Genomic DNA, 26,957 nt, shown 5'->3' on the forward strand with positions numbered 1-26,957 from the left:
GACCAAATAGATGGAAGTCGGAAGGTGCAACATCCGGGCTGTACAGTGTATGAGGAAGAACAGTCCAATAAAGTTTTGTGAGCTCCTCTCAGTTGTGCAGACATGTGTGAGGCCTTGCACTGTCATGGAGGTGCAGACGTTTGTTTGCATTTTGGTGGTTACAGACACGCTTATGTCATTTCTTAAATTTCCTGAGGGTAGCACAATACACTTCCATGTTGATTGTTGCACTGTGAGGAAGAATATCAAACAGAATGTCGCCATGACTTTACCAGCGGAGGGTGCAGCTTTAAACTTTTTCTTCGGACGAGAGGTGGTGTGGCCACTCCATGGATTGCTGTTTTGTTTCCAGTTCGAAGTGGTGAGCCCGTGTTTCATCACCTGTGACAATGTGCTAAATAAAAAATTGTCATGCTCAGCCTCATAAAGCACAAGCAGTTCTGCACTGATGATCTTTTGTTGCTCTTTACCAGTAATGGTTTTCTGTTAGCAGTAATGGTTTTCTGTTAAGTGGTAGGCAACCTAATGGGCACCCACCTTTGATACCCCACCTGGTGGACAAGTAAGTCAGCTCTACCACCAAAGATGTCCAGTTAAGCAGCGAGGTGTTGGATTGTGATCCATCAATCACCTCAAACGAAAGGAACCACACGCTGTGTGTGGCTGGCCGGGAAGTTGTAGAGCAGACAGGTTTGTGTGACCTTGTTGTGATGATGACAAATGCCTTGCCCAATGACTCACCATGTTTTCATTCACTGCCAGGTCTCTGCAGACATTCTGCATGTGCCCATAAATATCTGTGCCAAAGGAACTCAGTGACAGCACTCTGCTTGGAACATACCTACGCATTAGCCAAATTCTTAGACGTTTATGGACTGTTCCTGTTTTCATCAGTAAACATCTTTTGATATATAGGCAATGGTTCTGCTGGAATCCAACTTCACTCTGACTCTATTTTGAAGGCTACATATAGTGCTGCCACCTATTAGAGCTTCATGAATCTATAGTGGCCAAAGCACGAATATTCCACAATTTTCCAAACAAATTCCGCATTTTTTCAACTGAAATTGACCATGGAAAAAAATTTGTTTCATTACTTGTTGAGTGCCCCTCATAAAATGTAGAAGGGATTTGGAAGAGAGTAACAGTACGGAGACACTGCAGAGTTTTTTGTGTGGTTTCTGCTTTTTGAAAAGCTTTCCAGCTGATTCACAGCAATAATAAAACCTTAAATAAATGTTCTTTAACAAACTTCTGTTATCACTGAGTGAGAGTGCATTAAAACATTTGCATTTTAAATGTAAAAAAAAAAAAATAATAGAACTCCAGGGCGATATCTGCACTCCTTGAATTAGAATAATTAAGTTACATATTATGTAACAATATCATCTATTTCCATGTAAAGGACTACCAGAAATGTTTTGTCTGCATGATGTAGCAACAGATCAACATCCTCCACATCAAATGTTTCATCCTCCACATCAAATGTATCAGGGCATCAGAGTGAAGCTGGTTTCCAGCAGAACCATTGCCATATGCCAGCAGCTGTTTACTGACAGAAATAGGAACAGTCAACCATCCTTTGAGAATTTGGCTCATACGAATTCAAGGAGATAATGTGCATCATTGCAATGGGAAGTATTCATACAATGTTCAGTTGATCACCCACAGTAAACAATGCTAGAAGTTAATGCAAGCTCAGTCTCAAATACCAGTGGGTAAATAAGCTCACATAACCTTAACAAAAAGTGAATATAGAAGTGAGAGGAAAGATAAAGAAAAAAATAAAACTATCTTCTTGTGATTTCATTTCAGAATAATTTCATGTGGCTGCCTGACAAACTATTGCTCTGTAATGTATAATTTAGTTATGCTTACTTGAAAAATTATGGTAAGAAATTTTTTCAAATTAACGAATCATTACCAGATGTGAAAGAAGGAATAAGTGATTTTTTGTACACTGAAATTTTGCAACTGAGACACACAACCACAAAAACAGCTACATTTCATTTACTTAAAAATGTTGAAAATCATACCACACCACAAATTCTGTCATCCAATTGTTTACAAACGGTGATCAGTTGAAAAAAGGAAAGGAACCACACGCTGTGTGTGGCTGGCAGACTGTCCTGCAGAAAATGATTTTAACATAATGAACACACTACATAAATTTAAAATGTCAATTGTCACTCACCCTTTCTTGCAAAGGATACCACTGTGGAGTAGGATCATCAAAGACCTTATTCTCCAAAGACATCATAACTTCTCCAAGGAAGTCATTTCTCCCGAACATGTCTGAATGCCACACGGTGAGCCACAGGGTTCTTGTTTCCAAACCATGCAAGGTTATGTGGAACTGAAAATAATGTGTGCATTAAGACAAGAAATCTTAAACTGACATATTGCTTTCTGGCACTTGCTATTTTGACATATTAAAAGTAGATGTAAATTCATAGTCTTGTCTCCCTCTCTCAATGAACTGTATTAGTCAAAATTTCAATATCCTTTCAATCCATCACTTTGCAAGTAACTGGTTATGATTATTTCCTGAGGTAGGAAAAAAATGAAAGCTACATTCAGATTGATATAAAGCCTTGTACCATTTACTGCTGTTTCTGTGGCTAAAAACTTGGTACTTTTCTTAATTCTAGTTACAGTTTTGCAATAGTTGATGTCACAGCTATATCTACTCATTAACTCTATGTCAGATGATTTTGTTTCATTTCACTTTTGTCTAAACTGGATGGATTCACAACGACGGATGCATTAGTTATAACAAAGATAAATTAATCTGGTTGGAAGTATTTGTACTTTTGTGGAATGGCAGGCTAGTCTAGAGTTTGAATCTATATCCAAATTACTTTCCACAAATATGTCAACACGTCAATTAATGATTTAGTTGATTGACATGATAGGAACCACATACAATTATGTAAAATAAGAGTTTGAAAAAAACATAACTTACTTTTAAGGTTTCATCAAATACAGGATTAAGAGTATGTTTCTTTACTTTCGTCTTTCGTTTTCCGCTCTTAGATTTGTCTGGCAGCAAATACACCTTAACATATCTGAAAATCAAAAACAGTTTTCAAATGTAAATAATGTTAGCACTCTTAGGTCTTTGCTCTCATTGACAGGAGCAACACCTGCTCTTACATAAAGCCAAAACAAAAAATCATTTTACACAGAGATAGAATGTCAAATTCCCCATCAAGTTCCTTACTGTATTTATCAGAAAACCAAAGGACATTTCATTTTAAACTTATAAAATCAGTGAAGGGCTTCCAAGAGAACAGAATTATAAATTCTACAAAGTAACAGACAATGGTGCAAATCAAAATTGCATAAGCAAATTTTGGAACCACATGTTCCTTCATCCACAAAGACAGAAGACCGATTTAGGAAATAGTGCTTCTTCTACCCTGCCTTTTCTCATGTAAGTGGTCAGCATCATTATATGGGTTATGGCATTGTTAGTGACAGTAGGTGGGCATATGCCCTTCATGACAAACCCTCCCCTGCCCACTCCCCAGTAAGAAATCTATGTATCTCATCAGTCTGTGTCTAGCATAAATCTCATGTTCAGACGTGAGAATATTTTCTAAATGTCTGCATGTTATATATCTGATTTGGGACAAGTGTACGAGCCCAGTATTTACATAATTAGGTGTGGTAAAAGCCTAAAAACCACATCCACGTTGACTGTCTCATCAGCTGAGGCAGAGTTGATCTGGGCCACGTTTGCTGCCTCCAAATCCCAAAAGTTGCGTGTTAATATGCTCAGCTACTGAGGTGGGTGGCTTGAGAAATAGTGACTGTTAAAGGATTAAATTGGAACGTTACCCAGAATACCAGGTCAAAGTGAACACAAGCAGAGCAAGACATCAGTCACAGTGCTCAGGTAATTGTAGAATGAAGCTAGTATTTTTATAGGAATTGTAGATTAGAAACATGACAAGCTCATGAAGGAGTTATATAAAGAGAAAAGTAAAAGCACCTGTAGGACATCCACAGATCAACTGGACTTACTTCCATAAAACTTACATAAGTAGCAAAAAGAGCAAAGTGTTTAATTTTTTAAATATATAATAAGAAGTTACATATGCAAATGTTGGACTTCTATAGCAGTCAATTTCTCTGGATTAAAATACTTCTGGGCTCATTAAATCAAAGAAAATAAACTACAGTAAATTATGTCACATAGAAAGGTCATACAAATTTAGATCCAGCTGTCAGTTGTGCACATGGAAAGAGAAGTGGTGTTGTGGGATGCTAGAGGCAAGGTGGCAGGAGCATATGATACGGCTAAATACTTGCATAAACATACAATGGTTGTTCCATAGTTAGCTGAAACAATGACGAAGTAAGGTGAACATCTTTCTAATGAGTGATGCATTATAATTCATTCTCTTGTGAAAAACGTTATCAAAGCTTCTGAGATTTTGGATACATCCTGAGCAGTAGCTTACAGAAGCTGCCCTGTCTGAGTGACCCAAGGAATTTTATAGTAATCATTATGCTGTTAAAAATAATACTCATTAATACCATCCACAAATGTCACTAATGACAAGACTGTTGGCAGTACCAATGTTATGCCAGATGACTTGCACTTCACTGCTGTCAAGATCTCACTGGAAGTTTTCTTAGGAGTGAGATAGTTCACAAGCAAATCATAAAACTTCTTAAACATCACAAAATGTGAACATTTCTGCCATTAATTACTGAAAATGCCTCTTTGGAGCATATCTTTAATAAACTCCAAATGCAAAATTGATGCACTTACTTAGTTCCCATCACTAATTCTGGAATTACAGTACTATGCCCCCCCCCCCTTTCCCATGCTCTCTCATATCCCTGTCATACACACACCCAACTACACACATCAAGAAAAGTTTTGCATCATTTCGGTCCCTGTACAGAAAATTGGAATAAAGATCAACATAAACATCATTTCTGCCCTTTTTATTGTTCATGAAAACCACACATTGCATGTTGTACCACCACACAGCAAGACCTTCAGAGGTGGTGGTCCAGACTGCTGTACACACCAGTACCTCTAATACCAGTAGAATGTGCTCTTGCACTGATGTATGCATGTATTCATCAAGGCATATTATCCATAAGTTCATCAAGGCACTGTTGGTCCAGATTGTCCCACTCTTCAACGACAATTCAGCGTAGATCCCTCCGAGCGGTTGGTGGGTCACGTCGCCCATAAACAGCGCTTTTCAATCAATCCCAGGAATATTCGATAGGGTTCATGTCTGGAGAACATGCTGACCACTCTAGTCGAGCAATGTCGTTATCCTGAAGGAAGTCATTCACAAGATGTGCATGATGGGAGCGTGAATTGTCATCCGTAAAGATGAATGCCTCGCCAGTATGCTGCCGATATGGTTGCACTATCAGTTGGAGGATGGCATTCACGTATTGTACAGCTGTTACGGCGCCTTCCATGACCACCAGCGGCGTACGTCGGCCCCACATAATGCCAACCCAAAACAGCAGGGAACCTCCATCTTGTTGCACTCATTGGACAGTGTGTCTAAGGTGTTCAGCCTGACCGGGTTGCCTCCAAACACGTCTCTGATGATTGTAGCTCATTGGTGAAGAGAATGATGCCAATCCTGAGCGGTCCATTCAGCATGTTGTTCGGCCCATCTGTACCATGCTGCATGGTGTCGTGGTTGCAAAGATGAACCTCATTATGGATGTCAGGAGTGAAGTTGCGCACCACCATGCAGCCTATTGCACACAGTTTGAGTCGTAACACGAAGTACTGTGGCTGCATGAAATGCATTATTCAATATGGTGACATTGCTGTCAGGATTCCTCCGAGCCATAATCCGAAGGTAGCGGTCATCCACTGCAGTAGTAGCCCTTGGGCAGCCTGAGCGGGGCATGTCACAGACAGTCCCTGTCTCCCTGTATCTCCTCCATGTCCGAACATCATTGCTTTGATTCAATTTGTGACACCCGGACACTTCCCTTGTTGAGAGCCCTTCCTGGCACAAAGTAACAATGCAGACATGATCAAACTGCGTTACTGACCGTCTAGGCATAGTTGAGCTACAGAGAACATGAGCTGTGTACCTCTTTCTGGTGGAATGACTGGAACTGATCGGCTGTCAGACCCTCTCTGTCTAATAGGTGCTGCTCGTGCATGGTTGTTTACATCTTTGGGTGGGTTTAGTGACATCTCTGAACAGTCACAGGGACTTTGTCTGTGATACAATATCCACAGTCAATGTCTATCTTCAGGAGTTCTGGGAACCGGGACGATGCAAAACTTTTTTTGATGTGTGTATAAAACAGATTTACATCAAAAATTATTTTGTGATCTTTGTTCGCATCTGTCATTGACCTGCTCACTGCCAAATTTCCATTAGAATATACAGTTATCATACAAAAATGCACCCTTCAGATCTGGGGTCACATACGTTCATCCCCCTAACTATTTGGATTTCACTGCCAGAAATCTCAACCAAAACCTATCTTTGAGGAATGAATTTCCATTTTCAAATCTCTTGATCCTCAGGAATTTCTAACTCTTTATATTCATTCACTCACTGACCAGTTGCTTTTTCTTTATGTATTGTTCTATAACCTTCTTTGCCCTTCCCCATATGAACGTCATTCATTCCATTACAATTCACTACAATCCCTCTGTAACAGATGCACAGAAAGGTTCGACAAAGGCTGCTTTACAGCCTTGGAAGCCCATAATTCCTTGAATTTTGCTATTTAGCGTACTTGACTTCAGTCTTGCAACTATGTTATTGTAATTAAGAAAATGAAACGTTCCCGTGCTATTTGACACAGTGAGCACCTAATTAAATATAATCTGCTTTAGGAAATTCTATGAGAAAGACAATAGGCTACTATCCATTCAACAAAAGGTGATGTTTAAATCTTAACATTCTACACTAAATTATTGACTACTATTTCCACCATTTTAAATCATTTTGTGGAGTTCACCTTTTGATGATATAGTTCATCACACATCCAACAACTTTAGTAATGAGTAGAATATCATTTTACAAGAAAAACATTAATATGAAGAAATCAACTGAGTTTCTTGTTTTTCATTTTTCAATTTATAACATGTATTATCTTGCAAAAGCATTGCACCTTTAAGAATAGATATAGCCTACCACAGAGCATAATGATAAAATCATCCTGAATATATACAAGATGCTGTTTTATTCTACGACAGATGGCATCTTTGTAAGTCTACTATGCATGAGTATTTCTTGCATATGAATGTTATGTTACAGTTACAAACATCATGGATGGAATGAAACTTCACAAAGATGGACTTACGGATCCGAACGGTTCCTTTTGGTGTCAACAGGTGCTAAATCACGGCACTGCTTTACAAGTATTTCAAGTGCTCCAGCTTTATAATTATATTGCAGGCCAAACTCCACTTCACCTCGCACTGCCACAGTCCCGTATCGACCCTCTCCAGCACCAGAATACACACTTGCAAGCGAATCGCTCCGTGCCTGTTGACAAATAAAAAAAAATTGATTTATTACGATCGTCCATAAATAATTTAGTATTTTCACATTCAATACAAATTTATTCGGTCACCATGCTGACAAGAGTCCATGTATATACTAGCAAAGCAAATCATCGACAGTTAATCTGTATGCTGTATTAAAAATTAGCTATCACTATACCACGCAATGCTTCTTATTCATTGGACCTTCAAGTTTTGGTGTCCTTTATTTGTAGCCTACTGCAGTAACTACGACTGTCGTATTTCACGCAAGTCAGAATGGGTTAAATTAGAGCACTAAACAGACCTTGTGTATTGACTCTGAGAGAAAGGAAATGAGTCATCAAATGACTAAGCCTTTTCTCAAATAATAATTGCTTAGTGTTTGTCATTTATTAACCATTTAGCGTTTTATTTAGGACTATCCCAATTAAATCACTAATCGTATTTTGACTTGTTTTGATGAGATTTATGTAGGAGCCACAGACTTATAAAGCTACTTTCTATGTTATGTCCACAGAATGCAAACTGTCTGCAGACAGCATTTGTCGCTACAACATCGCAGCTTTGAGCATTTTGCGTCAGATGCTAATCGGACTATATGAACACAGCCATTCTCCGAATAAGAGTCAACGCGCAAAAACAACAGTGAGGTTACGTCTTGTCATTGTTGTATCAGTTCTGTCATCTCCTGTCAACATACAAGGCAGATAAAATTACCTTTATTTATTGACTTGGTCTCATAAAAGTTTTGGGAGAATACCCAAGAAAAACTCTGGGTAGTATTCACTAACTACAATCACTTCGTAGAAGCTACTTCATACTCCCGCACTACTGCTGATTGCAGCTGCCGACATGAAACATTCGCGTCCCGAAATCGGCCGACTTGTAACGACTAACGCCGATCTAGAATTACATCATCTGATGCCGTCATACGTTCAACATTTTCCATCCGTTTCTGAGGTATTTACTGACGTTTCTCTTACGTTTAATTACTTGTCTCAGTGTCGTCTACGTCGCTTCGGGGTTTTTTAAAACTTCAATAAGAATCCTCCTGTATATAGAAGGTGAAGAAAAACTGGCGCGATTCCTCACATATTCGCAATACAAAAACGTTTGTCACAAACTTTCATCCTGCGCATATTTCGGGCAGTAAATGGAAGTTAAAGACTGGCAATCTGGTAACACTGTAATCGCATGTACGGTAAGTACCTGTATCAGCAGATAAACAGTGCTGAGCAGTTGGTGCGTTGGATAGTGTTTTGGGTTAGCATGCGGGATGTCGAGGCTTACTTGTTTTTATTTGTTAAAACTAGTCTGCGTGGTACGGTATCTGGCGTCTTAATCGCCTTACAGCGATTACAGTGGGTCTTCTACAACACATTTGCAGTTGCGTACTACGAACAAAGAAATTGAACTACAGTCGTTTTCACTAGTCAACTTTTAAAGAACCCTTCTGCACGTAGAGGATGCTAACTGTTTCGCTGCATCTTCTAGATTCCAAACTTGGTTTCTGTGTACCCTCCCCCAAAGCACGTTGCTAGCCCCACTGGTGACGCATGTCCCTACCGAAATATAATGGAACTGAATGTGGGAACAATAATAGTTGTTATTAAACGATGGGACCATTGGGAGGAGGATGCACAAGAAATGTTTCCAGTGGTGCGAAACAATTCGCATACACTACATGCAAAAGCTTTCTTTAAGAGATGACCATTGAAAACATTTCTGTGTTCGTAGTATGTAACTGCAAATGTTTTGTAGAAGACCCACTGTAATCGCTGTATGACGATTAAGACGCCAGATACCGTACCACGCAGCTGCTTTTAGAAAATAAAAACAAGTATGTCTCGACCGACAATCGAACCATCGATCTCCATCATGCTAACCCGAAACGACATCCCCTGCGCCAACTGCACAACACTACTGCTATATTCTGACGGAGGTAGTTACTCCACACGTGATTAGAGTGTTGCCAGATTTCCAATCTTTATCGTCCATTTACTGTCCGAAATATGTGCAGGATGAAATTTAGAGAGAGAGACATTTTTGTATTGCTAGTATGTGAGGAATCCGTCTGCTTAATGCGAGTGAGCGAATTTTTCTTCACCCTGTGTATGGTGTCTCTCCTAAGGGTCGTCAGTGCATTTTCTCTGCTGGTTTCGTAGACATTAGCAGTTCAGTTTTCAACTTTCAGTAAAAAAAAGAAAAAATACTGCTCTTCACGTCTTTCGTGAGCCGCCCAATGTCGAGAGAAAGGGGGGGTTTGTTTCCAGTTAATGGTTCAAATGGCTCTAGGCACTATGGGACTTAACATCTGAGGCCATCAGCCCCCTAGACTTAGAACTACTTAAACCTAAGTAACCTAAGGACATCGCACACATCCATGCCCGAGGCAGGATTCGAACCTGCGACCATAGCGATCTCGCGATTCCAAACTGAAGCACCTAGCACCGTTCGGTCACAACGGCCGGCTGTTTCCAGTTACAAACAAAATATTTTCTAATCGGAATTTTACGTGTCCCTTCGATACAGCTGTGAAAAATTAACAGGGACAGTAAAACACGAAGAATAACCAGTAGACGAGCTGTCGCTTGGCGGTAGCACCCAGCGTGGGCCAGGGCGGTGCTCTCGCTGCGTGCTTTACTGTTCCTGTTAACGCATATCGCTAAAACGAATATCGTGTTAGACTGATTTTCGACTGCTTTATGGAAACGGCACATAAAACTCTGTCTTAAAAATCATTTTATTTGTAACTTAAAACAAGCCAACGTTTCCCCCGACACTGGGCGTAGCATAAAAGACGTGAGGAGTGCTATTTTTATGAGCTGACTCCAGCGACACATTGCGAAAATGAAATTAGAGAACATTCGCCAAGGACACTTAGGAGAGACACCAGGGGTATATACACGAAATAGCTTCCGAAAATTTCCCTATATCTTCAGAAATTTTTAAGCCCCATTTACAAAAAAATAAAAAAAAATAAAGGCTCGGGGCTGGTAACACTGCCCCCCTCCCCTGAGGAAACATCACCTTAACGAAACACTGTCGCGTGGCCGGCGGGGTGGGGGGAGGGGGGGTGTTCCAATGAAGTGGAGGGGGATGGCGGTGGTAGAGTAACAGCCGCTGGGTCTCTCAAGTTGGGTAGATCTCCACTGGGGATCCAGAGAAACTGTGGCTCAGAACGTCCCGTTTAGTATCCTATCGTTTCCTTTTCCTCTCTGTGATTGTGTGGCAGTAGGTACAGTCCTCTAATGCGAGCGGCGGAAGATCCTTAGTAACCAGGTTCACGATGATGCATACAGTCCTCACTGCCGAGTGACGGATAGCGTTCTGTAGTCGAGATGAAGACCAGCTGTCTAAGGAGTAGGGCCCTCGAATTAAACCATGTCAGGTGTCTAGGCCATCGGGTGGTGCCCCGACCAGTACACTCGGGAACTGGGGGTTGATAGTGCGCACCACCAAAAAATTCAAATCACAGAAGCTAAAATGAGAAAGAGCCGCATGGATCTTAAGGATATAACCTTTGGTCTGAAAAGGAAAACCCGTATTGAATTTTGGAATGTAAGAACACTGAGAGAGGCGGAAGGTCAAGACAACTGGAAAGAGATATGGAGAACTATACATTGGACATAGACTGAAGTGCTAAAGAAAATAAGAAAGTGTCTGGTACAGTTGTTAGATCGGTTACTGCTGCTAAAATGGCAGTTTATCAAGATTTAAATGAGTTTGAACGTAGTTTTATACTCGGCGCACGAGCGATGGGACACAGCATCTCCGAGGTAGCGATGAAATGGGGATTTTCCCGTACGACCATTTCACGAGTGTACCACGAATATCAGGAATCCGGTAAAACATCAGATCTCCGACATCGCTGCGGCCGGGAAAAGATCCTGCAAGAACAGGATCAACAACGATTGAAGAGAGGCGTTCACCGTGACAGAAGTGCAACCCTTCCGCAAATTACTGCAGTCGTGTACCCTTCATGACTGCACGACACAAAACTTTATGCCTCGCCTGGACCCGTCTACACGGACATTAGACTGTCGATGACTGGAAACATGTCGCCCGATCGGACGAGGCTCGTTTCAAACTGTATCAAGCGGACATGTGTGAAAGAACGGATACCATCTCCATATAGTTAAGGCTAACCGGCCATTGACCTCCTTCTGTGCCGATGCACACGTATTGCCCGAACTCTTACGGGACTCAGTAAGATTGCGCGCGAGTAATTAGTGTTATGGGCAGGGGAACTACGAATGTAGAGTGTGGACATCAAGTTGGGAATGTGGGTCTCACGGGGAGCGTGTAAGCGGTAAGTCCCTGCAGTCGCGCTATCCTCTGTGCCCTCGATGGCTCAGACGGACAGAGCGTCTGCCATATAAACTGGAGATCCCGAGTTCAAGTCCCGGGCGGGGCACACATTTTCAACTGTCCCCGTTGATGTGTATCAACACCTGTCGGCAGCGTACGGTCTTGATTTAATTATCATTTCATTCTAGAGCACTGCATGGTCACCGATGGTATCTGTTCTTTCGGACATGTCCGAAGATACCACTTCACATATGCATCTATACCTGTCCATTGTGCTTTCCGATGGACTTGGGCAATTCCAACAGGACAAAGCGACACGTCCACAACTGCTACAGAGTGGATCCAGGAACTATCTTCTGAGTTTAAAAACTTCCGCTGACCACGAAATTCCCCAGACATGAACATTACTGAGCATATCGGGGATGCCTTGCTACGTGCTGTTCAGAAGATATCTTCACGCCCTCGTACTGTTACGGATTTCCGGACAGCCCCGCAGGTTTCATGGTGCCATTTCAGACATTAGTCAAGTCCATGCCACGTCATATTGCGGCACTTCTGCGTGTTCGCGGGGGCTCTACACGATATTAGGCCGGTGTACCAGTATCTTTGGTTCTTCAGTGTATTTGGTCTAAGTGAACTAAGGTGGCCAGAATCTGGAGAAACTGAAACACAAATGTAGGAGTGCTGTTGTATGCAGATCGGAAAGGTGAAGATGCATTGCAGAGGAACGGTGTAGGACTCTTACTATCTAAAAATTGCAGAAGACGCAGAATAGAATGTAAACCAGTGTCAGAAAGGCTATTAACTGCACGCTTTGGAACAAATGCGCGAAATATCACTGTACATCAATGCTACGCACCTACTGAAGTGGCTCAAGGAAAAATTAAATGAATTTTATACAGAGCTAAATAGAGGCCTTGGACAAACTAATTGTTGTAGTTGTGGTTGTGGTTGTGGTCTTCAGTCCTGAGACTGGTTTGATGTAGCTCTCCATGCTACTCTACCCCGTGCAAGCTTCTTCATCTCCCAGTACCTACTGCAACCTACATCCTTCTGAATCTGCTTAGTGCATCCAGCTCTTGGCCTCCCTCTACGATTTTTACCCTCCACTCTGCCCTCCAGTACTAAACTGGTGATCCCTTGATGCCTCAGAACATGTCCTACCAACCGATCCCTTCTCCTAGTCAAGTTGTACCACAAACTCCTCTTCTCCCCAATTCTATTCAATACCTCCTCATCAGTTATGTGATGTACCCATCTAATCCTCAGCAGTCTTCTGTAGCACGACATTTCGAAAGCTTCTATTCTCTTCTTGTCTAAACTATTTATCGTCCATGTTTCACTTCCATACATCGCTACACTCCATACTTTAAGAAACGACTTCCTGACACTTAAAATCTGTACTCGATGTTAACAAATTTCTCTTCTTCAGAAACAGTTTCCTTGCCATTGCCAGTCTACTTTTTATATCCTCTCTACTTCGACCATCATCAGTTATTTTGCTCCCCAAATAGCAATACTCATTTACTACTTTAAGCGTCTCATTTCCTAATCTAATTCCCGCAGTATCACCTGATTTAATTCGACTACATTTCATTACCCTCGTTTTGCTTTTGTTGATGTTCATCTTATATCCTCTTTTCAAGACACTGTCCATCCCGTTCAGCTGCTCTTCCAGGCCCTTTGCTGTCTCTGACAGAATTACAATGTTATCGGCAAACCTTAAAAGTTTTTATTTCTTCTCCATGGATTTTAATTCCTAACCGCGTGACTGCTACGGTCGCAGGTTCGAATCCTGCCTCGAGATGTGTGTGATGTCCTTAGGTTAGTTCGGGTTAAGTAGTTCTAAGTTCTAGGGGACTTATGACCACAGATGTTAAGTCCCATAGTGCTCAGAGCCATTTGAACCATTTTTAATTCCTAGTCCGAATTTTTCTTCTATTTCCTTTACTGCTTGCTCAATATACAGATTGAATAACATCGGGGAGAGGCTACAAACCTGCCTCACTCCCTTCCCAACCACTGCTTCCCTTTCATGTCCCTCGACTCTTATAACTGCCATCTGGTTTCTGTACAAATTGTAAATAGCCATTCGCTCCCTGTATTTTACCCCTGCCACCTTCAGAATTTGAAAGGAGTATTCCAGTCAACATTGTGAAAAGCCTTCTCTAAGTCTACAAATGCTAGAAACGTAGGTTTGCCTTTCCTTAATCTTTCTTCTAAGATAAGTCGTACGGTCAGTATTGCCTCACGTGTTCCAACATTTCTACGGAATCCAAACTGATCTTTCCTGATGTCGGCTTCAACTAGTTTTTCCATTCGTCTGTAAATAATTCGTGTTAGTATTTTGCAGCAGTGACTTATTAAACTGATAGTTCGGTAATTTGCACATCTGTCAACACCTGCTTTCTTTGGGATTGGAATTATTGCATTCCTCTTGAAGTCCGAGAGACATAAAAACTTACAGGGAGATTTGAACGCAAACTTTGGTTCAGAGGTTCTATAGCTGTATTGGAACAGCACCTGAGCCTCGAACGAAATGCTTCAATGCTGTTGGAGTTAGGGGGAATACCACGTGGGCTGAGCTTGAATGGCAATTTGGACCAAGGAGGAAGCTATGCTAGGGTAGTCCATGCAGTTGTGCAAAACCATTGTGTCAGGATGGCGTAGTGGTTAGCGCACCCGTCTACTGAGCTGCAGACCAAGATTCAAATCCTGACCTTAGCACCAATTTTGACTCGTCGATTAAGTCTACATCTATACATGGTAGAGGTTTGAGACTTGAAAAAGTCCCGGGAACCATATTGCTTCATCTGATTAAGCCAAAGACGTCAACACTGGCGCCGCGGCTTACCCCGAGAGGCGAGAGGCCTGGCCGCAGCTTGGTGTCGTCGCCGTCGGCGGCTGCGGCGGCGAAGTCGCCGGCGACGCTGAGGCTGGTGGAGTTCTTGCGCGAGGCGGCGCCGCCCACGACGGGCGAGGGCGTGGCGCTCTTGCTGATAGGCCGGTGCAGCGACGTGGACACCGGCTCCTCCCCATGCGCGACGTCCTCGCCTGTAACAACACGTACTGACGTCACCACAGCAGCTCCTACCCCTCACACACTGACGGAAAAAAATTGCAACGCCACAAAGTAATTAATGTAGAGTAATGAAATTTCGGGAACACATTTGTCTACGAAAATTTTTAAGTCATTAACATAGCAGAATCGCAGGTTAAGGTAAGCGCGAGGTAAGCCATTGCGAATGTGAAATACTTCTACATTAATAACCGGTGTAGCCGCTAGAATGTTGAATGCAAGCAAGTAAACGTGCATGCAATCCGCTGTACGGGTGCGAGATGTCAGTTTGCGGGTTGAAGTTCCATGGCTGCTGCACTTGGTCGGTCGAAGAAAAATGTTCAAATGTGTCCGCAGCTCGTGGTCGTGCGGTAGCGTTCTCGGTTCCCGCGCCCGGGTTCCCGGGTTCGATTCCCGGCGGGGTCAGGGATTTTCTCTGCCTCGTGATGACTGGGTGTTGTGTGATGTCCTTAGGTTAGTTAGGTTTAAGTAGTTTTAAGTTCTAGGAGACTGATGACCATAGATGTTAAGTCCCATAGTGCTCAGAGCCATTTGAACCATTTTTTTTTGTTTTTTTTTTTGTTCAAATGTGTGTGAAATCTACTGGGACTGAACTGCTAAGATCATCAGTCCCTAAGCTTACACACTACTTAACCTAAATTATCCTACGGACAAAAACAAACAAACAAACAAACAAACACACACACACACACACACACACACACACACACACACACACACACACACACACACACACACACACACATGCCCGAGGGAGAACTCGAACCTCCGCCGGGACCAACCACACAGTCCATGAATGCAGCGCGTCAGACCGCTCGGCTAATCCCGCGCGGCCGGTCAAACGATACAGGGGCAGCTAATGCTGGTTGTGTGACAATCGAGTTGTCCTGTTATGTCCCATTTGTGCTCGATTCGACTCAGATCTGGTGATCGAGCAGGCCAAGGCAACATGTCGACAGTCTGTAGAGCATGTTGGGTTACAACAGCGGTAAGTGGGCGAGCGTTATCATGTTGAAGCCCGCCCGGTTAGCCGAGCGATCTAACGCACGGCTTTCCGGAGTGGGAAGGAGCGCCTGGTCCCCGGCAAGAATCCGCCCGGCGGACTTAGTCGAGGTCCCGTGAGCCGGCCAGTCAGTGTATTGTTTTTAGGCGGTTTTCCATCTGCCTAAGCGAATGCGGGCTGGTTGTCCTTATTCCGCCTCAACTACACTATGTCAGCGATTGCTGCGCAAACAAGTTCTTCACGTACGCGTACTCCATTACTCTACCACGCAAACATAGGGATTACACTCGTCTGGTGTAAGACGTTCCCTGGGGGGTCCACCGGGGGCCGAACCGCACAATAACCCTGGGTTCGGTGTGGGGCGGCGGAGGGGTGAAGTGAACTGCGGTAGTCGTAGGGGGTTGTGGACCACTGCGGCTGCGGCGGGGACGGATCCTCTCCGGCGTTTCTAGGTCCCCGGTTAACATACAATACAATACAATAATGCTGAAATGCACCACATGAAATGCTGCTCATAAATGGTAGCACACCAGGTCGAATCACCAGATTGATGCACAAATTTGCAGTCAGGATGAGTGAGATAACCATGAGAGTGCTTCCGCTTGCATATGAAATCGCACCACAGACCTTGACTCCAGGTGTAGGTCCAGTGTGTCTACCAAGCAGACAGGTTGGGTGCATGCGCTCAGCTGGCCGCCTTCTAAACAACACACGTCTATGACTGGCCACAAGGTAGAACTGGCTTTCATCAGAAAACACAAAAGAGCTCCACCGTGTGCTCCAACGAGCTCCCTCGCAAATAGCGGTGGATTGGGGCCAGTGGAACGCCGTGGACGGCTCTTCATTGTAGTATATGTTCCTTTCAGATTGTATTGACAAAGTTTATATTAAAAAACAAAATGGTAACACATTTCGTGCGCCACCCTGTATATCTAATACATACGTATGACCTACTTCCAAGAGCGTAACAACACCAGTGTACGTGTGCTACGGCTTCTGACCAATCATCGCGTTTGTGTTTGCTTACATCAGGATTATTCTTATGATGAACAGATTTTTGCATTGTAGTAGCTGTTGAGTACTTATAAATACCATAGTAAAGAGTTCTTTATATGTTTTGCGGTGAAACACTGCGGAAATTGTGCCAAACACTAGTGTTCTCAACTCGACAAGTTCCAACGAAGTTTTTCGTTTCATCCTTGGTAATAATACAGATAATATGTTGTAACCTCATACAATGCTAGATTCCACGACTTAGCGCCTAACTGTTTTGACAGTTTTAAGAAGAAAGCATTAAAGAAGTAGAAGCATAAAGAACAATATAAAACTATAACATCGTCACACTTCGCTTCGCTTAGCGGTATTTGAAAAGCCAAGCCAGTAAATGAGACGTTCCTCTGTCTTAAACTGGTGTGCCAATATTTCAAGAAAAAAATTCTGTCTTCCGTCCACCAATAACCGCGTGATCTTTCTCCTCCTTCCATTTTTGTTATGTCTAGAAAAAGTTCTATTAGAGATAAAAGCAGTTCAAATGGTTCAAATGGCTATGAGCACTATGGGACTTAACATCTGAGGTCATCAGTCCCCTAGAACTTAGAACTACTTAAACCTAACCAACCTAAGGACATCACACACATCCATGCCCGAGACAGGATTCGAACCTGCGACCGTAGCGGTCGCGCGGTTCCAGACTGTAGCGCCTAGAACGGCTCGGCTACCCCGACCCGCGATAAAAACAGTCCTGAAGTCTAAACAAGAAGTCTAAAAATTTTCTTAGCAATCTGGAATGAGCATTAAAGTTAGTTCCAACGCTCCACGACAGACTGTCACCTGGTTCTGCAGAGTTCATGTATACTGATAGAACATCAAGTACAGTAAGAGCGAAATAAACTCAACAAAGTAAGGAAATATATTTACGACTGGCCTATTTATTGGATCCTGCCGGTGTTAGCTACACTACGCGATCAAAAGTATCCGCACACCTGGCTGAAAATGACTAATAATTTCATCGCGGCCTCCATCGATAATGCTGGAATATGGTGTAGGCCCACCCTTAGCCTTGATGATAGCTTCCAGTCGCGCAGGCTTATGTTCAATCAGGTGCTGGAAGGTTTCTTGGGGAATGGCAGCCCGTTCTTCACGGAGTGCTGCACTGAGAAGAAGTATCGATGTAGGTCGGTGAGGCCTGGCACGAAGTCGGCGTTCCAGAACATTCCGAAGGTATTCTGTAGGATTCAGGTCAGGACTGTATGCAGGCTAGTCCATTACAGGGGTATTATTGTCGTGTAAGCACTCCGCCACAGGCCGTGCATTATGAATAGATGCTCGATCGTGTTGAAACATGCAATCGCCTACCTCGAATTGCTCTTCAACAGTGGGAAGCAAGAAGGTGCTTAAAACATCAATGTAGGCCTGTACTGTGATAGTGCCACGCAAAACAACAATGGGTACAAGCTCCCTCCATGAAAAACACAACCATACCATAACACCACCGCCTCCGAATTTTACTGTTGGCACTACACACGCTGGCAGAAGATGCTCATCTGGCTCTACCCACACCCTGCCATCGGATCACCACATTATGTACCGTGATTTGTCACTCTACACAACGTTTTTCCACTGTTCAATCGTCCAATGTTTACGGTCCTTGCACCAAGCGAGGCTTCGTTGGCATTTACCGACGTGATGTGTGGCTTATGTGCAGCCGCTCAACTATGAAATTCAAGTTCCCTCACCTCCCGCTTAACATAGTACTTCCAGTGGATCTTAGGGGGGGTGGGGGGGGGGGGTGGGAAGGGGGGGCGGAGCTCCACTGGAGGCCGAACCGCAGAATAACCCTGGGTTCGGTGTGGGACGGCGGTAGTTTGAGTGGACTGCTATAGCCTGTTAGGTTGTGAACCATTGAGGGCTATGGCGGGGACGAAGCCTCTCCATCGTTTCTAGGTCCCCAGTTCCACACAATGTAATACAAATACAAAATCCTTTGACAAGACGGAATCGTTCGATATACATCACGGTAACATTCTGTTTGATTTTTATTTTAGCATTTTTCTAGTGATTTTTGTTTTTGTGTGTTTTTAGTTTTTTCCGCCTTCTTTCAATCCAGTTCAGTTAGCATGTTGCAAACAATTTGCTTGCGAACAGAACCGGCAATTTGTGACGGATTGCTAATGTCATTTGGATGCAATGAATTATAGCCGTCATCAACTTTAAAACTGAATGAAACTGAACCGTATTCATAAGAAACAACGTAATTCCGACGTACTGCTGTCTGACGCGGTGGGAATGACGTCACAATACACTAGAACAAAAGGCGCAGCCTCAGTTGCAAATGTGCGTATGTTTTCAAGATGGCGCTGTATTGTTTTTGCCTCGCGTGAAGGTGACAAAATTGATCCAGCGAGATATTGCTGTGTATCGTACTCATGTTCGTGTTTGTGTACGGATCAATAATAGACAAACATTACTCAATGTTTTTCCTCGTTATTTATAAAATTCAGGTCACATGAAATATATAATAGAAATGTGGACCTGCAAACGTGGGTAACCAACAACTACAAGAAAACTAAACCCACATGATTCCCGTATTTGAAAATCTGCTGTTCGGGGCTCGCCTTTTGTAAACTAAACAAAAGACTAAAGGTAAGGTCTTCGCAAGCCCGCTTTGTTACCCGTGCGGTCTAACGCACGGCTTTCCGGGCGGGAAGCAGCGCCTGGTCCCCGGCACGAATCCGCCCGGCGGATTTGTGTCGAGGTCCGGTGAGCCGGCCAGTCTGTGGATGGTTTTTAGGCGGTTTTCCATCTGCCTCGGCGAATGCGGGCTGGTTCCCCTTATTCCGCCTCAGCTACACTATGTCGGCGATTGCTGCGCAAACAAGTTCTCCATGTACGCGTACACCACCATTACTCTACCACGCAAACATAGGGGTTACACTCGTCTGGTGCGAGACGTTCCCTGGGGGGTCCACCGGGGGCCGAACCGCACAATAACCCTGGGTTCGGTGTGGGGTGGCGGAGGGGTGAAGTGGACTGCGCTAGCCGTCTTGGGGTTGCGGACCACTGCGGCTGCGGCGGGGACGGAGCCTCTCCGGCGTTTCTAGGTCCCCCGTTAACATAACATAACAAGGTCTTCGCAAACACACACACACACACACACACACACACACACAACGGCACAATTATACATCCATCGCACACGCACATATTATCTGGGAACTTGTGCGTGAACTGTGAAGCATTACCACCGATTTTTTAGCTTTTGACAACGTGAAGAAAAAACTGCAGGGACCTGGTTGGTAGAAATTCTTCGGCTGACGAGGTCGGCAGTTTACCTTCTGATTCGTCGTCGGAGGGGGTGACTACGGAGACCTCTGGACCGTGCGCGTAGGCACCGTTGACGGCGTCGGTGATCCCTGCTGGTGAGTCACGTGACCTGAGAGGCGGCAAGAGAGGCCTCTTGGTGCACAGCACGTGTAGCTCGGGCGCGTCCACTTCGTCGGGGCGCGCCACACACGGGCAGCACCACCACAGAACACCCGATCGAGGTTTGCCGCTCGCCATGGTCGAATGTACTGACTGCCTTGCCACCTACTCCAACTCGCTGGCCACCTACTCCACTCGCTCACTGCCTACCGTGAGTCACTGGCCACCAACTCCAACGGAATGGTCACCTACCCAACTCAGTGGTCACCCAGCCAACTCAATGGTCACTAATTCCAATCCACTAGACGCCCACTACAACTTACTAACTGGATTCTCCAACCTACTGGCCACCAAATCCAACTCACTACCTAGCTACTCCAGATAATTAGCCAATAGCTCGAAATCATTAGTTGATTACTCCAATTCGCCACCTGGCTATGATGTTGCAGTTGCCTTGCTACTTGTTGCATCTGGGCAGACCACAAACTGTTTTTCAGAACCAACTTGTGCTGCTCTGTGGATGGTGGTGAATGGTCGTTCAGTTCCACACTGCAGTGTTATAAGATTCCGACTGATCATTCACAAGGGTCATAAAATGGCTTATAATACCACATCGCAATTTTGCTACTGCTTACCACACGAAAGCTCTCTGTATTCAATAACAGTATCGTTAACCTGGTATTTAGGTGACAGTTGTAGCCTGTCCATACTTCGAGGCAGTTAGGTAAATCAAGAACGGGAAATTATCTTTAAGCTAAATGCATGAAACAATTTAAAACAGAGGCACAGACGCTGACAGTTAGATTACCCTTTAGTAAGAAATTGTGTGTGATGCAGACGACACACTGATGTCGCAGATGCCGTGAACAGTGGCAAAGCTTCCATAAACTTGTTCTACACAACCCACTGCATTTATACTCTTCCTTTCATATACGGTGGTGTCTGCCATCCATCAGAAACTACTTCGATTTCTTCCCACATAAGCAGAAATGCTGTCTAAGATAATCTCAGCCTTCTCTTCTTTCAGACTATGTTCTCCAAACCTGAATTCCAGTGTAATATTTCTGCTTGCAGGATCCGCAGTTGTGAAACAATCAGCCATGTCAGTGGCGTTCAACTATAGAATCCGGATCGACAAAACGCTACACTACACAAAAAAAAAAAAATCACGTTCAGAGAGTGATCGCTCACAGATCGTCCTCAACACCGGACACAAACTAAACTTCGATACAGTCACCACCATCAAGTTGATATAATAAGTGAAGAGAAGCCTCGAAGATTTGGAGTGTTACAACAAAACTGGCACATTTTACACATCCAGAGTGAAAAAGCTAAAGACTAATTTCAGTTTCCTGGCCATACACCCTGAGCGAAAGTATAGTTCGGTGAAGTAGGCCTATATGAAACTGCAACGTTTCAACTGGATAATTCCAAACGCCTCAACTGAAAATTATCACAAAATGCGAGTCTTTCGTCCTAAAAGAGCGCACAGAATAGATGCAGCACGAGCTCACGCATGTCGCCAGGGCGACGACCGCAACACACTAACGCTCTAACGCACAGGACTGGCATTATCGCGGACCGGACACACCAGTAGCCGGCGGAAACGGAGGTTTCCATCCGCTCGAGAATTTTTTTTTCCTCTCTCTCTCTCTCTCTCTCTCTCTCTCTCTCCCTCCCTCCCTCTCTCCTTCCCTCTCTCTCTCTCTCTCTCTCTCTTTCACACACACACATACACGAGCGCGCTAAGCGCGTATACATGAGGAGACATAGATAAGCCTCACATTAACTGAAGAATGGTGTTTACTTCGCAGTAGCTAGTTAAGTAGGGCTGTGGCAATCAGTCGTAAGGTTGATTTCATGCAGTTAATAGTATGAGGGGCGTTTGAAAGGTCCGTCCAAAGTCCAGAAGATGGCACCACCGGCGCGTATCGAGGTCATGTTCAGTTAGTAGCATCTTTGGAAAGAACGCACACCAATTTTCAGCCATATTGGTCTATTTCTTTGTGTTTGGCATTAGGGTGAATCGAGGAAGTCGAGTGATTGTCAAAAAATGGACGAAAAAGAATTTCGTGTGGTGATTAAACATTACTTTATGAAAGGCAAAATGCCTCAGGAGACTAAGAGAAGCTTGATAAACATTACGGTGACTCTGCACCTTCGATTAGAATAGTTTCAAAATTTTCGGGGTGGCCTTATGGGCACAAGTGATGCTGAACGTTCTGGACGCCCTGTGGAGGTTACGACTCCAGAGATCATTGATAAAATCCATGATATGGTTATGGATGACATTATAGTTAAGGTGCGTGAGATTGCTAGTGCTGTGGGCATCTCGAATGAAAGGGTATATAATATTTTGCATAAACATTTGGACATGAGAAAGCTATCCGCAAGATGGATTCCGCGATTGCTCACGTTTGACCAAGAACAGAATCGTGTGAAGTGCTGCAAGGATGGTTTGCAGCTGTTCAGGAAGAATCCGCAGGACTTTAAGCGTCGTTTCGTCACTGTGGATGAAACATGGATACATTACTATACTCCTGAGACCAAACAACAATCTAAACAATGGGTTACCAAGGGAGAATCTGCACCAAAAAGGACGAAGACCATTTCTTCAGTCGGAAAGGTTATGGCGACTGTCTTTTGGGATTCGCAAGGGATAATCGTCGTTGACTATCTGGAAAAGGGTAAAACTATTACAGGTGCATATTATTCATCGTTATTGGACCGTTTGAAAACCGAGCTGCAAGAAAAACGCCGGCGATTGGAGCGCAAAAAAGTCCTTTTCCATCACGACAATGCACCAGCACACACCTCAGCAGTTGCGGTCGCAAAATTAATGGAAATAGGATTCCAACTCGTTTCACATCCTCCCTATTCTCCAGACTTGGCTCCCTCGTACTACTATTTGTTCCCCAATTTGAAGAAATGGCTGGCGGGACAAAGATTTTATTCAAGAGAGGTGATTGCAGCAACTAATAGCTGTTTTGCAGACTTGGACAATTCCTATTATTCGGAAGGGATTAACAAATTATAACAGCGTATAAATCTAAAAGGAGACTATGTCGAAAAATAAAAAAGGTTTACCCCAAACACGTAAGAGGTTTTTATTTTTGCACGGACTTTTCAAACGCCCCTCATATTTTAGAGGTACGGGATTTTGATACGTCGAGTGACTATCTCTATAGCGACACAGTATCGGTCAATTCATTTTCTCATTTTCGTGACACGGAATTCAGTTATAAGATTTTAGTCGAATGAATAACGCTTATGTGTGTGTTTCTGTCACATCCAAATCAATGACTTAATAAATTTTAATGCTTGTGTTTATTTTCCATTACTGTACGGATGATAATGCAAGCAAGAAGGGAAGGCAGTACCTAAGTAAATAATTATGGATTTATCATTTGCAGCAAATATGAAAAAAATCTCGTGGCTGAATACTGTGTTCCAGCATGGAAACACACTGCGTATACAAGGAAGCTAGATGTCCATTTGAATGAATCAATGAGTATTATTGCGGGTACACGAAAATCCACACCAATACCTTGGCTGCCGGCCGCTGTGGACGAACAATTCCAGGCGCTTCAGTCCGGAAGCGCGGGGCTGGTACGGTCGCAGGTTCGAATCCTGCCTCGGGCATGGATGTGTGTGATGTCCTTAGGTTAGTTAGGTTTAAGTAGTTCTAATTGTAGGGGACTGATGACCTCAGATGTTAAGTCCCATGGTGCTTAGAGCCACTTGAACAATTTTTTTTTATTCCTTGGCTGTACAGATCAGTAACATTCCACTATCCGAATTGCAACGCCAAGACGCAATCACTCAAGAATGGAGGAAGCTGCATCATTCCGACTATCCCTAAGAATTTCTAATTCATACAGTCTTAAACCACCCTCTTCAGACTGTTTGACATCACGCACTCCGCTGCGGCACAGTGGAAGAAACAACAGAGTTTGGCATTAAAGAAGAGTGGCGCAAGAGATGGAATGCTGCAACAGCAAAACATCGACGTGCTCAAAATCCATCTGCCACTCTACCAGGATTTGATCCGAAGAGAGGAGAGCGGACAAGACTGAACAGGACAAGAACCGGTCACTCCAGGTGCAATGCTATAATGCACAAGTGGGATCTCCGAAAATCTCCAGCCTTCTATCATGGGGCCAAAAACAAACCGTTCAGCATATTGTCAGAGACTGCCCTCTGAAAAAGTATACAGGGCCATTCAGTGACTTTATTAAGGCTTCTCCCTCTGCTATCAATCGGCTTCATTTACTAGATGTTGAACTCTGATTAAATGAATCTATTCTAATTAACAATCGTAATTTTGTGGTTTAAATGTTCTTCTCCTTAGTATTATTAAATTATTAATTTTGAGGATTCAAAGGTATTAGCTTTCTGGCTATATCCTTAAATGTGTAATTGCAAACTGTATGTGTTTCATAAATCTGTTGCTGTCATCATACCACAGGCTTAAATAAATTAAATAACTAAATAAGGGACGAAAAACTTACGTAGGAACAGAGGACTTAATAATGGAAAGTCCTCCATACTGCTCAGCTTATACAGAACTACGCACATAACTCATAAACCCCTAATGGTTAGTAAGTTCATGATCGGAACATAGAGTTCGGCAAATGATAGTACACTAAAGAGGGGGAGAGGCGGCGAGTATTTTCTTGCATGACTGTGTATAGATTCTTGTCTGTCGAGATACGGAAGTCACAATGCGTCTTTTTAACAGGACGACTTTGTTTAATTATGATCCTTAGCTCTTGAAAATAGCAGTAAAGTAACATACCGTTTTAGAATTATTTGAGTGAAACTGTTCGCCAGTATGCGTGGTACATGCTTCAGCAACAACCAATTGTTTATTTGACGCCAAGGAATCATCCTTAAACTTGGTGAAGTGATAATACGTGCCTTGAACATGGTTGCTGGGCCGAGCCCGACACTAGTTGTCTATAATTGAATACTCTTCAGAACAACTTTTGGAAATTCCACGATGGTGTTCCTTAAATACAATAAGCAAACTTATTGTTCACAGGTCTCAAGCTACTTGCAGCAGTAATTTACCAATCTACACACAGTTTAGCTTCGTTGACTTATTTATAGTCATAAAACCACAGTCGCCATAGAGTTCATTTACATAAAACACTTACGGTAATGAATAAACCCATACACTCGCGTGAAGTGAGTTAGGAAATCTTCGCAAAATCTCCATCAGGATGGCACACGAAAATCCCCAAATTGGCGACTTCCATTCATTTGCTTCGCAAATACACAAGAACATAATAGGAAAAGTTGAAGCAAAGTTAAAGATTTTTTTATAAAAGTGGATTAAGAGCATTTCCAGTTCTGCTCGAATAACTCAAGTTTCTCCGCCAGAAAAAAATCATTGTCATTGACAGCTGTGTAACGGGAACAGAGGACAGTTCAGTCCCCCGCTGTGTGCTGTAATAGAGCTAATGGAACGGAAAGTGTACTCTCGCAAGAAGTTTTAGCATCTGCACGACACACACACTTTTACCGAACAATACGAAATTGCTCTTTGACATAAGCGAGGAGGATGGGAAAGGTTAAGAGGGAGGAGAAGGGAAAGAAAGGAATGAGATGGTGTGTGTGTGTGGGGGGGGGGGGGGGGGAGGGAGGGGGGTGGCAGTGAGGTTGAGGGCGAAGCACACCTGGACGCTGGGAGAGAGCGGGGTGTGTTGTTTAATCAGCTAATGGTGGCGCGCAGGGCGTGGCGGCAAACAGAGCGCACGGGGAGTTACCGGGCACCTGCTCCAGTGCTGCCAACAGCGCTTTCCTCGCTGCCCGCATTACGCTGTTTAGCCCTATCGCTGCGAATTCTTCTTTCGTAAAATGCCTAATGGTTAATGCAGGCCATTCTTTTCAATTAAGTCAGTGTTTTTCAAGTGCAACATAATGCATAATTGCATAAACTTCTTCCATTCCGTGCTCTTACACGCCCAATCAGTGTATGCGATAAATATTTGACAACTTTTAGACGTAAAAACACTTTCGTTCCCTCCAACACAGTTGTTACGAGTGTAAAAAGAGAGTTAGTTTAAAAACAAAGATTTTTGCCAGTTTTAATTCTTACTATATCATTTTAAATATCTTACGTCTAACAGCGTTCAGTTCATTTAGTGTACAAATAAACAATTTTCTAAGTGCTAGTATTGACTTAATTATCATAAACCACGCCTTCCGAAAACTGTAGTATAGTCTCATATGGTCTTTGTTGCAAGAGTCTTCAATCCGAAGACTGGTTTGATGCAGCTCTGCACGCTAGCGTATCCTGTGAAAGTCTCATAATCTATGCACAGGTACAGTAGCCTAAATCCATTATATCTGCTTAGTGTAGCCTGTCTTTGGCGTTCTTCTACAAAATTTAAACCCCCTCCCTTTTCTTCCATTCTCCAACTGATGATTAACTGATGCCTCAGGATGTGTCCTATCAATCGATTCCATATCTTACTCAGTTCCCTATTCGATTCAGGACCTTTTCATTAGTTGATCTATATACCCATCTAATCTACAAAATTTTGATGTTAACATCACAATTCAAAAGTTTCTATTCTCTTCTTGTCTGAACTGTTTATCGTCCACGCTGCACTTCCGCACAATGGTGC

The 26,957-nt window shown here is 43.3% G+C and overlaps 1 protein-coding gene across 1 annotated transcript in view; it reads right to left on the reverse strand.

The window, feature by feature from the left end:
* LOC124784399 overlaps positions 1 to 26,957 on the reverse strand; it is a 513,236-nt gene that overhangs the window by 17,639 nt on the left and 468,640 nt on the right. Inside the window, exons 5-8 of the mRNA XM_047254096.1 lie at positions 14,673 to 14,872; positions 7,324 to 7,508; positions 2,966 to 3,068; positions 2,195 to 2,356 (exon numbers count right to left, since the gene is read on the reverse strand). Coding sequence (XP_047110052.1) covers positions 2,195 to 2,356; positions 2,966 to 3,068; positions 7,324 to 7,508; positions 14,673 to 14,872 — 650 coding nt within the window. The remainder of the gene's footprint in view (positions 1 to 2,194; positions 2,357 to 2,965; positions 3,069 to 7,323; positions 7,509 to 14,672; positions 14,873 to 26,957) is intronic.

Source organism: Schistocerca piceifrons, chromosome 1 (assembly GCF_021461385.2).
Source record: "Schistocerca piceifrons isolate TAMUIC-IGC-003096 chromosome 1, iqSchPice1.1, whole genome shotgun sequence".
Classification (NCBI taxonomy): Eukaryota; Metazoa; Arthropoda; class Insecta; order Orthoptera; family Acrididae; genus Schistocerca; species Schistocerca piceifrons.